Here is a 17,286-nt window from a genome sequence, read left to right on the forward strand (position 1 = left end):
CAGAAATTGACAATTCACGGTCATGTATGCGTACATACAGGTGGTGGCCACGCACTAAATTTATGGCTCTGACCTTGTCGCCACTTCTTTGTTGTTCAGTTTCTAAGCACACTCCAACCATACCCCTACCTTACACACACATAGACAGACGCACACATACACACACATAAAGTGTAGACAGCCCAGTCCTGCTCATTATCTCTCAGTGGAGGCCATCCTAATCCATATCGTCTGTTCTTTGAGCCCTCACTTCTCATTTCCCCTCAGGATCGAAGCTGACACACACGTCGGGAGAGACAGCAGGGAGCACACACGTTGACGTTAGAATCCCCGACTAACTGACCGACGCTACATCTGTGTGTGTTTCATTTTTGGGAGGACAATGATAGTGTGCATATTAGATTATCATTAGGTTGGTTGTCAGCCACACAGAAAATGGAATTACAGTAAATAGGGGCCTGCAGAGTGTTTAGAGCAATATTAAATGTGCCAGGTCATCCTGCTGTCATACACAAATTCACAGAGTAGAAACACATTTATTTGGGGTGTATATAAAGTTTTTTTTTTGCTTTTTTATGTCTGTAACCTTTTTAGTGTATTACTTATTTATTTATTTATTCCATATTTTTTTTGTTTTGTTGTGTGTCCTTTTATCCTTTTTTTGTTTCTTTCTTTCTTTCCTGTCTACCTTGGTTATATGTCACGATGGTGGCTCACATCTTGGAAAATAAAGTTATAAACAGAGTAGAAACACATTAACTTGGAGGGTATGTAAAGTCGTGTATTTTTTAGCTTTTATTTATTTTTTTACATGTCTGTAACCTTTTTATTTATTTATTTATTTATTTATTTTATTAAATTTTTTTGTTTTGTTGTGTGTCCTTTTATCCTTTTTCATTTATTTATTTCCTGTCTACCTTAGTTATATGTCACAATGGTGGTTCACATCTTGGAAAATAAAGTTATAGAAAAAACAAAAACACTTACACAAAAAATTCCTTCAGACGTTAATACCCCTCTACTGAACAGGCGGGGGAAAGAAACTGCACAAAAGAGACAAGCAATCAATCTTGTGATCAATGTGCTTTTTCTTGTTTTTAAATTGGATTCAAAATACTTAGCCTTTTATCTTAATGTTCTTTGGTCATTCAAGCATTTCTTCACTTTAAATCAGCTCTCTTTCTGAGGGGTTTCAGATTGGATTCAGAATCTCTTATAAACCGAAAAAAAAAGCAAGAAGAAATAAGGCTCTGTTTTTCTAATGCAAAATGAAAAAGGGGAGTTCAACAAGTCTGATTTGATGTAAATTAAACTGAGCTGCTCACAGATCAGTGGTGCATGCTAATAACTTTGGGAGCATGGAGTGGGAACCTGTATGGAGTTTCTTACTAAAAGTAAAAATCTAGTGAAAGGAGTTGGAAATGAAAATGCACTTCAATGCGGCTGATCACAGAGGACGCGAATGAGAACATAAACCACCAAAGAGTAAGCCGCGCGCCGCCGTATATATGCTGCAAAGTGCTTAAGTGTTGCCTGCTAGTCTGCAGTGCTATAAAATATAGTGTGCAATATGCAAGACCATTGTTCCCCCTACAAGTGGTACACTGGTTGGGAGTTTCCATAGCAACAAGCCTTGACTTTAAATTGAAGTGAACATAGGCAGAACTAGGTGTGCATGCATCCGAGTACAAACACACACACACACACAAACCTTCTAAGTGATCGCCCAAATGCGAACGCTCTGACACGAATACAGTGTTAAGCGCTCGCACACGTTTACGCACACGCAAGGCAATTTTAAAAACAATCTGTAAAGGAGTAGAGCTGGCAATGAGCTACACGGTGGCCTGTTACATTGAGGTCAGATGAGATTCAGCAGGCAAACCGGAGAGAAGGAAGAGCAGACGAGGCCGGAGAGAACATCCCTGACAGAAAACAAGACGTTCCTCTTAAATGGTTCGGGATCAGTGGACTGAGACCTGTGTTTCCCCAAGTCTGCTCGCTCTACTGTGTGTATGTGTCTGCAGGAGCTGATGTGACTGCTTTTAAAATGTAGCAGTCCTCTACGGCAGGTGTGAAGTTGTTTGTGTGTGTATATAACCATGACTTGTCTGGGTTTAAAGCAGCAGAGTATCTGTTTTCATGGTCTGAGGCAGGTGTGCCTCCAGTCCTAGTCTTTACTGTGTTTCATACCTGGTTGACTGTCTGACTATGAACACCGGGGGGACTGCATTCACAACATGTTGTCTACCGCCTTTACTGTCAGCTCTAAACATACCTAAAAGACTCACTGCATGTTAACATCGGAAATGACTGGTGACTAATCCAAGCCATATTAGTATTTATAAACAGCTGTACTCTATTAATAAGAAATGAATAACCAACCACTGGAGAGAGTGGCCACCTTGTTCTTAATGACACTGGGGAATCAGGTCTAATGGGAGTACTATAACTACAGAAGAATAAGCAAGCTGCTTTAATAAAACTCTTGTATAGATACAATACTGAGGGGATTACAAGTGACAACTTTATTAAAGGGATAAGTTGGGTGTTTTGAAGTGGGGTTGTATGAGGTACTTATCCATAGTCAGTGTATTACCTACAGCAGATGACGGTCGGCACGCCCCCAGTTTGGAGAAGCAGACAGGAGTTACAGACGTGGGAGCTAAGCAATGTACAGCTTTGGACGGGGCCGGCAGTAAAACTTATTATAGCCACCTAAAAAAATCAGTTTAAGTGTACGCCATATTTAGAATATTTTCACAGCTTTACCTTTCCATCAGACAGCCCTTTCCAACAGGGAACTGAAGCCGTTGTATGCATTGATGCTCTCGCCAAAGCAACCAGACTCAATTGAAAAAAACTATATTTTTACCTCGCAGATCTCGAGGGTTGCTGGTCTACCGCTGCCTCGTTTGGTTAGTTTGTTTGTGTTATTGTGTGACTTTTGTGAATCTGAACTAACCAAAGTCACACAATAACACAAACATACTAACCAATCAAGCAGCGGCAGACCAGCAACTTCTGTGTTCTGCGAGGTAAAATTACTATTTTTTTCCCAATGGCGTCTGGTTGCTTTGGCGAGAGCGTAGATAACGGCTTCAGTTCCCCGTCGGAAACACAAACTGTATAGCTGTCTCTCAGCAAGGTAAACTGGAAAAAATATTCTAAATATAGCCTACGCTTGAGTAGAAAAGTACCTCATACAACCCCACTTCAAAACACCGGAATTATCCTTTTAAGATCTGTTTTCCAGTGGTAACAACAGTAGCTGCACCTACTGCTGTTTACGCTGATCATTTTTTGAAAACATCGCTGATTCGACTAATTATTTTCTATGAGGCAAACATTATCATCAAAAAGATGGCTTTCATCTTTCCACAGAAGTGCTTACAGTTTCCTCTTCATGGCTATCTACTATCTGTGTATCTCCCATTCCCTCTTCATTTACTATCTATTATTAACCTCCAGTTTTCTCCATTTTTTTCCACTGATGTGTAGCAATCCTCACTCTTCAGGGAGTTGGACTCCACTCTCAGGAAGCTATGATATTTTAACATAGTGCCTGTCCTCCCACAGTGTGTGATTCCTTATCCTCCCTGTCTCGTTATAACTGTACCTTGGCTGGCTCTCCTGGGCCAGGTTTTCTCCTCTCTGGTAAGCGTGGTCTGCTATCTGAGTGGTGGACCTCTTGACGATCTGTTTCAGCTCCGGTTCCAGACGCTCCATTATGGCTTTGATGGTCTCTGGGATTTTCTTCAACTTGGCCAGAGCCTGAAGAGAGAAAGGGGTGATCGATACAAACACTTAAAGCAAGAATAGAGAGACTGAAATAATAGCACAGAACACAAGGGCTGGACGTGACATGATGGAGGTGTTAAAAATTCACTATTAACAGTGTGTGCGGTGTTCAGTGATGTTTGTACCTTGATGAGGATGCCCATGAACTCAGCACTGTTCTCCTCTGGGTCCACCTCAGAGAGGTCCGCTTGGTTCAACTCTCGCACATCCTGATCACGCACTAAAGAAAGCACACATACACATAGGTTAGCATGTACAGGAAGTGCTTACAACATATTTACAGGCATAAGGAGCCAATTATTTTAATAATGTAAAAAGACAACGACAAAAAAGAGAAATAAAAAGTCCAAACAAACATCTCAAATCTACAATTTTTATCCATTTTACACTCCGGAAGCATTTGTTAACTATTCACCAGTTTCCCAAACACAACAGCTACACATGTACAAATTTAATAACCAAGATTCAGCTGTCACATTTTTAATAACACACTAAAACAAATAGAATTACAGCTTCAACGCCATTAATATACGACATCTTTCTCTTTTGAGCGCACACACCTGCACCTATTCTGTTATCCTCCCCCCGTTCATGCTCTTTCCATCTGACTTAGCCACATTAGCGGCTAAATTGAGAGTGGCAGCATCGAATGATGCTCTAATTTCCATTAGACGGGGCCTCCCAATTCCCCATCAAAGCGCGTTAAGAGAGTTAATGTTTATGGCAAGTTAATGGACTTTGGGTGTATTTCCTCTTTTCCCCCATTCCAACTGTAGTTTGTGTAATAATTATGACAATTACTAGCTACAAATGAGGTGCTCTAATGCTATTAAACAAAATGGCAAGCGAGGCCATTGATGGAAGCCGGCTGCTGTGTCGTGACCGCGGTTGTTAGCATGATGGTGCGTGGGCACTTACCGCGTGGCGGTGGCTAATCGTCAGTGTTCTCTTTGCATAATGTGGGGAAAACTGTGGTTTAGCTTATACCTTTAGACCTACACGGTAGGCGAAATGAAAGGATATTTATAATGTATTAGTGGTGATTCGTACATGTGTGTGTGTGTTTGTGTATTTAAGGACGTGACACAAATATTTGTGGTAATGGGCTGAGCTGAGTGGATAAAAAGAGGTGTGGAGTAAAAGATACACAACTGAAATGACAGTTGTAGCTGACATATGCCCTCAGTGAAGAGCTAAATACAATAGAGATAGAGATAGAGAACGACAGAGAGAACTACAACAGTTTAATTAAAGGGAATATATGCTCATTTTCAGGTTCATACTTGTATTTGGGGTTTCTACTAGAACATGTTTACGTGCTTTAACGTTCAAAAAACACATTATTTTTCCTCATACTTTCTGTCTGAATATACTTGTATTCATCCTCCGTCTGAAATGCTCCGTTTTAGCGTCTGTCTCTTTAAGCCCCCCTCCTGAAAAAGCCCAGTCTGCTTTCATTGGGACATAGGAAGGGGAGCCAAATCTACATGGCTTATTGAATCACATGTTTTCTGATCTAGGCAGCCCACAAAACTTATTTCACAGTTTGTACGTTGGTAGGCACTCCAGACACCCAAATGTATGTGCACAAGCACTAAAAAAGTAGGTTTTTCATGATGTATCCCCTTTAAACAACCACTGGATGGAATAAAAATGTTGGCCGCAAGGTAGCCTTTCAGGGAAACCTTGCTTTTCAGGAGCAAATCATATGCTAAGATAGAGCTATATTTATCCCATGGTAGCAGCAGCACTAAGCTAATATGTTTGTAGATACCGAGTGGCATGCGCAGGGCGGTGTACGGTTGCATCATGGCATCCACAGAGCTGAAAAGAAACCGTGACTCGCTAACTTAGAACGCCAAGAGTGGGTGGTGAAAAAAAAAACTGCCAGGCTTAATATAAAAAGTCAGAAACACCAAGGGAACACCAAGTTATTGCAGGATTAACTTTTTTCATTATCTTCTTGTTTGCGTTCGTCTGTTCTCTGCCTGGAAGTAATGCAGCGCTCTGACTCTACGCCCCCAACGACCAAGAGAGAATTCATACATTCAACTGAATACAGTTACAGTCTGCATTATCGGTCCCTGTTAAAGCGCTGGTTACCAGTTTGAGCGTAATGAATGCCGTTCCCCTGCTGTGATGACAGAGATGCTCTGTGACTAATGGTACAGATAGGGGGGGGACAAGATAATTATAATGTTAGCGAGCCGGGGGAATGTATATTATGATCATAGTTGAAGATGTTACGACATGTACAGCACGGAGAGAAATGTGCAAAATTGTGTATGTGCAAAGAGGTTTAGTTCTTTGTACGATAGTTCGGATCAGCAGATTCTGTGTGCATTCAATAATACTATGTGTGTGTGTGTGTGTATGTGCAAGAAGGATTGGCAATACACACTTACGGCATAATGACATGCAAATGGATGTAAGCCAGAATGATGCTAATGACTTCATTATCACTGAGGATATCGGCACAGTGAAAATAAAATCGCATGAAATCCACACACTTTGTTTTTCAAAAGAGACCAACAACACGGCTTTGTTGATGTGTTTATCTCTATAGTTCTGTATGTATGCAATTTTAATGGAGAGCAAAACCATATAATTTCTTTTTCATGAAACACCCTTTTTAAAATTCACAGTTCTCTTTGCTTCTCTTTTTTCCTTCACATAATCTTCTCGCCTATATTTTTTTCCCCCGAGCCACCAACCATTAATCCATCTTACTCCCCCCTATCTAATATGATCTAAGGAGCGTACCACTGCCGGATCCAGGTGTGCTGAACTGTGATGAATCCAGAAGCTTGCGTGGGGTGGACATGCTGCTGACATCCAACCCGGGCATTGGAGATGAGTCTTTGGCTGTAGAGCTGTGAAGAAAAAAAAAACATCCAGGGAAAATAAGTCATGTTATTGAATATTTTGCTTTCTGTCTCATATAAAACACGATATTGCAACTGTAAGGCTTCATCCGAAATCTCATACCCTGCACTACATACTCAATGGGTGTACTATCGTTCTACATACTTTGGTGTGAATAAACAGTAGCGTGTATCTTTTTGGACGCACTCACTGTAATTTACTTCTTCACTTCCTGAGAGACTCCTTTACGGTTTGGAAACGTGTAACCATGGTAACCCGTACCAACCTCATGTGACCAAAACAACGGTTCGTCATAATCAAATTCTGAATTAATTTAAAACGTATATTACACCTGGCAAGGTGAAATCTTATACTTACACTTAAATTAAAGCATTATTGACATTACAGAGTTGTCCGTAAACGTCTGTTATGAACGTTGTCATCCCTTCCACATTGCATTGTGGGATATTTATGCCGCCGTAGTGTCCATCGTTGCATACTGTAATATTTCACCGGAAATAGTATGCAATTTGCATACTATTGGTTTTATACTGAGGTTTCGGACATACTAAAATTCTGTTTTAGTGTACTAAATAGCATGTTAGTATGGAATTTCGCACTCAAATCCAATGGAAAAATCCCATTGGCTTTCTGTCGAGGAAACCAGGGTGATGTTAACTTCCTGGTTGGCCTACAAAAATATGTCATCCCTGGAGCACTCTATAGGCAAATTCGATTTAAAAATCTGCAGTAATAGCTTCTTTTATACACAATATAAAAGTTTAGTATGCGCTAACAGAAACGCAGCCACTAGCCTGGCCTTCTCCAACAAAAACAATCTACTGTTATAACAAAGAAAAGCCTTGCATCTCTGGGTGGGATTGGTGCTGCTTTCCAATGAGCCATTTATCAAGCCTTAAACCGGAGGTGGAAGCAATCCAGGTCCTTTAAGTTGGGGCGGTATAAACACAGTGTGTCTGCTAAGTGAGCAGGGTGTATGGAGGCTGGCTTGTTGTTAGAGGCGACCCAATACAGGAAGGCCAGGACCTGTCACCGGCTGACCCTCGGTAATAAATCACTGTACCTCACCGACCCACCGCCACCATAATTACAGCACCCCACACACACACACATGTAAAAGTGCAAACAACACTTAGGCTGCACGCCATCCACGGAAAACAACAGCATCAACAGTGTGTTCGAAGCCATTGTGCCGCATTATCCGTAATAAGTTATACGGCCGCGTTGTGAAACGGAGGCATAGCTTCTGATTCTCCTAGTGGCTGCAAAACCAAAACTGTATAAGTTGAATTCTGTCATCTTATTTATTTACTGCGAGTAATTGGCAACTGACATTTCCTCCGAAAAAGTGGTTTGTTCCCTGGAAACCAAACATATACTGTATATATGTATATCTCTGATGTTCTTAAAGTAGCCCCCTATCACGACTCTAAGCACATACCTCCCAATTCCCTATGAGTGAATTAGTGATGTTTGCCTTCTTTACACTAAATGATGTGTTTTTCGTCTGTTTCTTTGGAACTTCGCAGCACAAAGAACAAACATAAAGAAGTAGAGCAACAAGTTACACAAAGTCTAATTGTTTTTTTGTCAGTAATTGGCTTTGCTTTCCTTACAGTAAACAATTGCCAAGTTGTCCCGGCAATGGAATATAACTCATAATGAATACAGTCTATACAGGCAAAACTTTTCAAAGAAGAAAGCCCTTTGAAGGCTACTTTTTTTTTACTATAAGCAAACAAGAAAGGGTTTTGGTACCTCACACCAAACAAACTGGCTTAAAGATGTATTTTATACCAGTCAATGACCTCACTCCCTCTGTCTCACTCAACCTTGCAACACTCTAATATTTGTAAATTAGTGAGAATCCTGTAAGAAAATGAAATAAAATATATTCATTGTTTGTTGTGTGGACCCATAAAAGACTTACTAAAGCTTTGCCGAATCTTATACGGATGTTAATAAAGTCAATTAAATCTATAATCTCTAATTATCGTATCTTACATTTAGACAGTTATGTTTTTGACCACTAGTCCTGCTACTATGCAAAATACCTAAGAACAGAAGCAATAATAAAACACTAATCACAACCACATAATATAAGAAATATAGGAAAGCACTGCTTACCCTGGAAGGCGAGCAGCATTTTTGTCCCTGTTCTTGTGTCCCAGGCGACTTGTGGACTTGATGTAGAGATGCCGGTGCAGCTCGTCGATGAGCACAAGGTGGATGTTAAGCTTCTTGCTGTGGAGCTCCAGGCGCAGATCTCCGAGCCCCTCCACCTGCAGCAGGGGGCCTTCCAGGGACTCCACGGCTGATACCTGCATATGACGACATACCAGCCAATCACAGGTTACCCACAGCGGTACTTTTCAACTTTCATAGTGTCTGATGTTTTTAACATTTTATTAACACTTCCTATGAACCCCCATGTTTATAATGCATTCTATTTATAATGCATAACAATCTGCTTATAGCATTGCATAAACACAGTTATAAGAATAAATATGCATAATGCTTTATAAAAATAATCATAAACTATTATAAAGCATTTTTAATTACTTATAAAGGTCAAGTATCATAATTGCTGGTCACTCACTGACATTTTTTATGCAAGGAGAATAGTGTATTATAATTCCCATAGTTGTAATTCATTTTAATCTCTTTATAATGCATTATATCACTTTAATAATGCATTATAATGGGATTATAAATTACTCTAAGTCGTCAATGTTTGGTCTAAGTAAAGTAAAAGTTAATTTTACATTTTGTGTGTTGTTCTTGCATAGATTATATTTTTTTCATTTAGTTACCAAGATTTTCTTCTGCCCATAGTAGAAAGCCACAGAAAAGACATGTACAGCAGAGAGAGAGAGACAACACGACGGACACCTGGCCCAAAATTAAACAGGGGCACCCAACCAAACGGTAAAAAAATCTAAATGCAACTCATTCTGTGGAGAATTTACATACAACTTTCAAAGCCAGTGAAAAACAACCATCAAACAACCAACATCGGAGGGTGGAGGTGGGAGGGCTTCCTTGACTCTCCTTGACCCTTTTCTTTCTCCTTGACCCTTACAAATGTAGGACAATTATGTACAGGAAAAACAGCTAGAGGATCTCTATGTGGTCATATTGAATTCTTACCCAACAATAGCTGCATAAGGGCTATACAGAGACAAGAAATGTAATTCATCATCCCCTTAACCCGTGATTAGTGTTCCTCTGTTGGTGAAAAATCTGCCCAATTCTTAAATGGTGTCTAATGGAAATATAATCGTAATGATGTCAGACCGGCTTTAGATCATTCCATTTTACATTATACCTTCTACTTCCGATTTAAATCAAGAAACCTAATGGTTACTCATTGTTCAGTCAAAGCCTTTTTTAATCCCAAAAATTCCCTTATTAAGTGAGCTAGCCTTCAAGATTCTTCAATTCATCACACTTGTGCAAGAAGCTCCATTTTTATCTCCATCCATTGAATAAACTGCTTTTTTTATTAATATATATTATATATATTATATTATTATTATATTTTTTAATATTCATTTATTTAATTATAATTTTGTATTTTATTTTCAATTGACCTACGAATATACATACTGTTACGTACATTATATAACGAATATATTTCCCTTCTAAAAAGGATCTTAAGTTTCCTCGTGCCCTCCTGAGTCACGCTCTTCATGTCACCCATTTCCCCCTCCCACCTCCCCTCTCTCCTCAGTTTTCATTAGTAAGGAGCAGCAGCGGTTGTGGCATGTTTGCAATTAATAAATCTTCATGCCATTAAATAAAATGTGTCAGTCTGCACGTGTGTATTTATGGGTATGCATGCGACATTACTGTGTGTGTATTTTCAAGGGCACTAATGGCCAGATGATAGCGCTGCGGAGAATATCTGCATGGCCAGGGCAGGCCAGGAGGGAATGGGTAGCAGGGGGGGGGAGGAAGGGGACGCTGGGCGGGGTGCATGGGTCAAGTGTGTGTTGATGCAAATGAGAGCCACATTAGTGACAAGATGAGCTAATGCGCTGCACGATCAGCCCCCTTTGGTTTAATAGAATAACTCGGCATGCCTGCAAGGCTTTGCGCGTCCTGTGTGTGTTTGTGTACACACCTCCCAGATGTGTCTGATTATATGTGTGTGATTGTATGACTGTAAATCATTTAGCACTTATGTGTCTGTGTATGTGTGTGTGTAGGGGGGGGGATATCTCATTACCATTGGGCTGGGATGACAGAGGAAGGCTGGTTAACATCATTAGGGGGCCGGGCCTGTCAGCGTAATGAGGGATATGAAGCCTCTGGTGAATTTGCTTGGGAGCAAGAGAGATGGGGAGAAGGACGGAGAAGAAAGTATGACAGCTTATAACTAAGCTCTGAGCTCCAAGGGGGGGGTGTCAGCAGTTCTTATGTGTGTGCACCTGAGTTCTGTGGCACTACAGGAACAAGGGAGTGAGAGAAGATATAGGAAAGAGGAGAGGAGAGGTCTTTTCCTGGAACCAAAGCCAGTCTCATTTTTAACCAAACCCATGGGGTCTAAGACTGCCATTCAATAGCAGACAGAGAGCATAGTCTGAATTCTAATTGTCAACCCTTAGAGATGTGGCTCACATAAACACACACAGACACACACATAATGTTATGGAGAGAGTTAGAGACACTGAAGGAAAGATAGAGAGGCTAGGAAGTTTATTCCTGGCTGGTCTACGTTTACTACACTACACGGCACGTATCGTAAAAAAGGTATGAACTGTATGAGTCTGTTACAACTTTTTGTTAAAGAATGAAAGAGGGGGAGAAATAGATCATAAGGAGAGAAGAGGCAACAGAAGGCGCATGTGAAAGCCGGGGAGACGTTAATCTGACAGATGAGTGCTGTAATGAGTGACAGCATGATGGGGAATAAACACTTCAGGGACTCTCAGAGAAGTGACACAGACAGTATGATGTTACAGCGGAGAGACACGGAGTGAGTGTGTCTCGCCAATATGCAGTATATCGGGGGGATGAATGCAGAAAACACTTTTTAAAAAGTCTTTAAGGATTTTCATATTCTGTCTCATAATCATAGATTTTTCTTTTAAATTACGTTATTCCTTTGGCCAGTTTCAAGTGCAATTTAAGTTTCTATTGAGGGATTTTTTTTCACACTCGCACAACTTTCAATACACACTCCGTATACATTTAACAAGTTGATGTGCACCAAAAGTAGTGCCATTTTGTGCATGTAAAAGGTCTGCAAAGTTACAAAGCCCAAAGTCCACGCCAAAGGGAGTTACTCTCCCTCACAGAAACACTGCTTCGGAACTGCCTTGCTTGAAGTCCCGCCTTTTCCTCCGTAACGTGGTGATGTCACCAAGTAACACATTTGCATAACTGCCTAGCGGTTAGTTTGGTACACCCTCAAACAAAGCTAGTTAGAGCGGAGCTGGAGAGGAGTCTGAAGAGTTTGGTTCGGTTGATCAATCACAACAGAGTGTGCCAGTTGACCAATCAGAGAACACTGGGCATTTCAGGAGATGGGGGGGGAGCTCAAACAGAGCATTCCAGACAGAGGGTGAAAAGAGGTGCAGCTGCACAGCCGGTATGAGAAAAATAAAGCATTTTTTTGAACATTAAAGCATGTAAACGTGTTCTAGTAGAAACCCAAAATACAAGTATGCAGCTGAAAATAAGCATAACAGGTCCTCTTTAAATGTGGGTTATTTAAAGTGGGCTTTTCATACTTTATTTATTCATGAACTGCATAAATATGTCACCAAAGCAAAAGGTAGAACCAATGCATCCAACAGCATTTTGATATGGAGAGGAATATAAAAACATCTCTTTTAAAGTATGCTTCTTACATACCAATGAAAGTGCAACATCCTGATCAAGTAAAGCGCATCTGAAGTATGCAAAACAGAGGCGAAGCGTCCAACTGACTTTGAACTTTCCACAACCTTTCAAAACACGCTGTACTGAGTGAGCACAGGTTGAATGGAGTTCCACTTCTTTCCACCCCCACACAGAGGATTTCTCATGGTCCTTTGGGCGTACCATCATCCCTCTTTTTTTCCTCCTCCTCAGATGACCCCATTCTAGCAAACTAATTATTACCAAAGTCTGAAGGAAGATGTGTGGGCGTGACAGAGAAGGGAGAAAGGAAGGGGAAGTAAAGGAAAAGGAGCGGAGGGATCACAGAGCCTGGTCGTTTAGTCCTCAGTACCATCCTCCAGCTCCCCTGTCGAGCATGCTGCAAAACACACATCAAAAGAACAAGAGCACACCCAAACATACACACCTGCAGCGCACCCACTGCACTTAGATGATGTTCTCTTGAAGTTAAAGAGTTGCACCCACTGGACTGTGTAAGGCTAGAAAATGATTCTTTAGAGGGATGAGAGGTGCCAGGAAATCAATCTTAGCATTAACACTTCATAGACGCTGGTGTTTATGTATGTGTCCTGTGCACACCGTGTGTCTCAGAAGCATGGTGCTGCCTCAGTATTGCCTCATATCCATTTGCATACAGTACAGTGTGTCAATAGGTTTTCCCACAACTTCAAAAACAAGACAACAATCTGTTCCAGACCAAATCTATAGAGCCATTTCTTTTTTTCTCTTTCTGTCGGTATGCCTCTAACTGAAAAAAAAAAAAGTACAGCTCACACACTCACACATCTAAAAATACTCCTGTTCCAAGCACGTCTCTGGCCATTAGTTTTACTCACCAGCATATCTGTGGCATGAAGGTAGTGCTTGCTTGCCATATAGGCCTCCAGCCGTTGAGGCACCTGTTTGATGCTTTCGATCTCATCCAGCAACTGGAGGACGTGCTTGTGCTCGATGCCCTCTATCCACAGTTTCCTCAGCTCGTCCCTTTTGCAGTGGAGCAGCATCTTACAAGACAGGAGATTCTCCTTCACCTGCAGGAAAGAGGGAGTTCGAAATTTTAAAAAAGTAAGACGCAATACTAGCTCAAGACCACTGGTCTCATTTTAGATGCAGCAGTGCCAATAAACAAAAGCATTTCGGAAGTGTAGATCATACCACAACTACAAATACTGGAAAGGTACTGTTGCAAAAAAAAATACTGTTCTAATGAAAACTGAATGATAAAAAGTAATTCACTCCTTACTTCTGAGTGCTCGAGTGATACATGTGTCTTTACAGATTCAAGCTCCCATAAAAATGCTGTTGCCACACCACACTACTGAAAGCTATAAAGAAAGATCCATGACAGGTATACATCCTTAACTTCCCCCCTTTTTTCCTGCAGCAAACTGGATTTTCTGGGCTCACTTTCATCCAAGAATCTAAATTTCCAGTGACACAAAATAATGGGTAGCAGTAATAAAGGTGACATATATAACATTAATAATGTTAACTTAAATACTAACTAACTAAAAGAAAACTAATAAGCTAACTAAAATAAATTAATATGTTATCAGTGTGGGGAATGTCTGAAAGGCAGATGAAATATAGAAAGGAAATAACTGAACTGGTGTGGGAGGTGTGTGGAGGGTTTCCACTTCTGGCTGATTTCTTCTTGGGTGAACCAGATTTGTGTTAATTAAGTCAATCTTTCAGTCTTGGAGATTTTAAAAAGCCTAAACACTGAGATAAGAAACCCTTCATCTATGAAAAGACAAATGAAAATGAATGAAAAACGTGTTTTGTTTTTAATTACACATCTTATAATCCCTGCTCTGAAATCCATCTGAAACTATGTAAGCATCTAGTAATGGTTTTCACAAACCCTCCACAGCTTTGTATACAAGTCTCTCGTTTTTACCTGTTTGATCTTGTTGCGGGAGCTGGTGATGCGCTCCGTGATGCTCTGGTAGGTCCTGATGGCGGTGGTGAGTTCGGCATAATGCTGAACTATCAGCTCATCTAAATCCCTGTCGCTTGTCTCAAAGGCCTCTTCCAGACGACCCTTCTCTGTCTCCCTGTCCTGCACATCGTCGCTGCTGGACAGAGTCCTGCATGGGAGAGGAGGGAGAGGAAAGGTAGAATTCAACTCAATAACTAAATCCACATCATGAGTCTGAATGAAGCATCAGTGCTGAAGTAGAGAGCAGAGACCCTCAGAAAATGGCAAGCTGAGTTTGAGCTAAGTAGGAGCTACTTAAAGTGAGCATCAGATAGAAGAAGAAACCAAATTTGTGTGCCAATTATAGAAATAGAATACAGGAGGTTCCTATTTTATTTCTATGCTGCCAACATACTCCTACACTATTAAACAGCAGGTACATTCATGATGTAACAAATGGATATAACAGCGGCATAAATAGGCAAGCGGTGTTGTCAAATGTAGTATCTTTTTCACATATTTCGCAGAAAATTGCCAGATTGCAAGACTCATAGTAAAATAATCCTATATTTACATCATGTAAATTAAACCATTTCTTGTATTAGATACTGAGGACCCATTGGAGCGCCTACAAGCCTTTAACTATTCTCCATCATTTTCATGTACACTTCCCTCTCTCCAAACAAGTTTTATAAGAGGACATAAGTTAAGTCAAGTCAAATTTATTTCTATAGCACATTTAAAACAACATGAGCTAACCAAAGTGCTTTACTGACATAGGCAGAATAAAAACAAGTCAACAGAGCAGACAACAAAATCACACACATCCACAGACAGAGACAAAAGATAAAATCCATGAGTAAAAGACTGTTATAATGAGCATTATAAAAAGGCCAATTAGTAATCACAATTCAAGGACATTCAAAAGCCAAAGAAAAGAGGTGGGTCTTGAGCTGTGACTCCAAAGACTCAATAGAGGGAGAAGATCTGATGTGGTGAGGCAGACATAAGGTTTTGAGACAGTTCATTGCAGCTGTCATTGCAGGGGTGACAGAGAGAGGTCACAGTAGTTGCAGTGTGTGTCTCTCATGTAATTCATCTTTATTGATATTTAAAAGCTTTTCTGTGATGATTACATCTGAGTCCAGACACAAGCCTCTGTGCTACTACAAAATAAACAAAATAAAAAATCATGTCATATATCTTAGTAGTAGTAGTGATAATTGTGAGACAAGAACTTCATCACTTTGAAGAACTTGGATCAGTGTACAGAAGAAGCATTCACCCATGCATACACTGATGGCTGCTAAGGTGCCAACTTTGCCCATCAGGATCTAATCTAAATACTTATTCACATGCCTATGTCTTTTTGAGCAATGTGGGGTCTTGCTCAAGGACATCAACATGCCGAACCACCGATTGGTGGACGACCTGCTCTAGCCACAGCCGCCCCTGCATTGCACCTGCTTTACCAGGTGAGCTAAACGGACACACAGATGTGTTGTGATCATAAAGGTATATTGTCTTATGTGCCATGAATACTCGATGAGCTTCAAACTGTGAGAGCTTCACACACTGTGGCCAAGATTAAACCTTTTATTTTGCTTCAGTTATAAATAAAACTGCTGTTAAATATCAACCAATATATAACTAATATCTTAAATGAAAAAGCAAAAGGTGTGAGCTTTAATTTCTTATACAAATAATCAACACTACAGGAAGGATGTAGCTAGGCAACGTAGCTTTAGCATCAGAGACTAGCTGTCAACTCGTCTGAGAGCCCAGTTTAAGAGCTGTCTGACGTCTTATCAGCGCTGCATAGTAAATATACATCTTGTGTTCAAAGCTTACCTTATGACAGAGATGAGGAGACCAGAGGGGTCTTTGTTTTTGCTCACTGCAGTCCTGTATCTGCCTGTTTCAGCTGCCATCTTTAGTCCAGCTGCGGCACCCAAACAGGAAGTCAGAAGCACAAGGCGAGGTCACGCGACGGAGGGCATTCTGGGAGTTGTAGTTTGAACATGGAAAGTAGGTCTGTCAGCAGTGGTGCACATTTTTCTATGACTTCTGCTTTTAGTCACAGCCACAAATTTGATGGTGTAACTACGTTGATATAAGCTATATAATTAATAAATAATCATAATCATAATCATAATAATAATACATATTTTTTGCTCTATCCCCTTTGCTGCTGTACACTGCAAATTTCCCCACTGCGGGACTAATAAAGGAATATCTTATCTTAACTTATCTTATCTTACAAAATATGCCTAAATAATAATAATTATAATAATAATGAAATTGGATGAATTGACAAAATATTCTTTGTGTAATTTCTTTATTTGAATGGAACAGGTATTTTACTCCATATGAGTTGTAGTTTTGAACATGGAAAGTAGTTCTGTCAGACAGTGGTGCACATTTGCTTTTAGCCTCAGCCACAAATTTGATAGTTTAACTACGTTGATAAAAGCTATATAAAATATGCCTAAATAATAATAATTATAATAATAATATTGGATAAATTGACAAAATATTCTTTGTGGAATTTCTTTATTTGAACAGACTGTCATGGAAATTCTGTCAATATTCCAAGATGAGTCCTAATGAACGTTGAAATAAAGATCTCAAACAGATGAAACAACAGGGACTGTGAGAAAAGGAGTTGTTTTACACAGATAAGGAGTTGTTTTACTCAGACAGTGTCCCAGTCAAACAACTCCTTATCTGTGTAAAACAACTCCTTTTCTCACAGTCCCTGTTGTAGATTTCAATATAATCACATTGTA

General features: G+C 40.1%; 2 protein-coding genes across 3 annotated transcripts in view; one reads left to right on the forward strand and one right to left on the reverse strand.

Moving 5' to 3' along the window:
* The window catches only part of exoc4 (exocyst complex component 4), a 139,429-nt gene extending 122,922 nt beyond the window's left edge, over positions 1-16,507 (reverse strand). For both annotated transcript variants that reach the window (XR_012592582.1, XM_074624836.1), the window contains exons 1-7: positions 16,349-16,507; positions 14,477-14,666; positions 13,413-13,607; positions 8,815-9,008; positions 6,565-6,674; positions 3,927-4,021; positions 3,620-3,774 (exon numbers count right to left, since the gene is read on the reverse strand). Coding sequence is in view for 1 of the 2 variants with exons in the window: in XM_074624836.1 (XP_074480937.1) it covers positions 3,620-3,774; positions 3,927-4,021; positions 6,565-6,674; positions 8,815-9,008; positions 13,413-13,607; positions 14,477-14,666; positions 16,349-16,428 (1,019 nt within the window). In the remaining variant the exon portion in view is untranslated. The remainder of the gene's footprint in view (positions 1-3,619; positions 3,775-3,926; positions 4,022-6,564; positions 6,675-8,814; positions 9,009-13,412; positions 13,608-14,476; positions 14,667-16,348) is intronic.
* The window catches only part of plxna4 (plexin A4), a 452,991-nt gene that overhangs the window by 16,896 nt on the left and 418,809 nt on the right, over positions 1-17,286 (forward strand). The gene's annotated exons all lie outside the window — the stretch shown is intronic.

This window comes from Sebastes fasciatus, chromosome 23 (genome assembly GCF_043250625.1).
Source record: "Sebastes fasciatus isolate fSebFas1 chromosome 23, fSebFas1.pri, whole genome shotgun sequence".
In the NCBI taxonomy this organism is placed as follows: Eukaryota; Metazoa; Chordata; class Actinopteri; order Perciformes; family Sebastidae; genus Sebastes; species Sebastes fasciatus.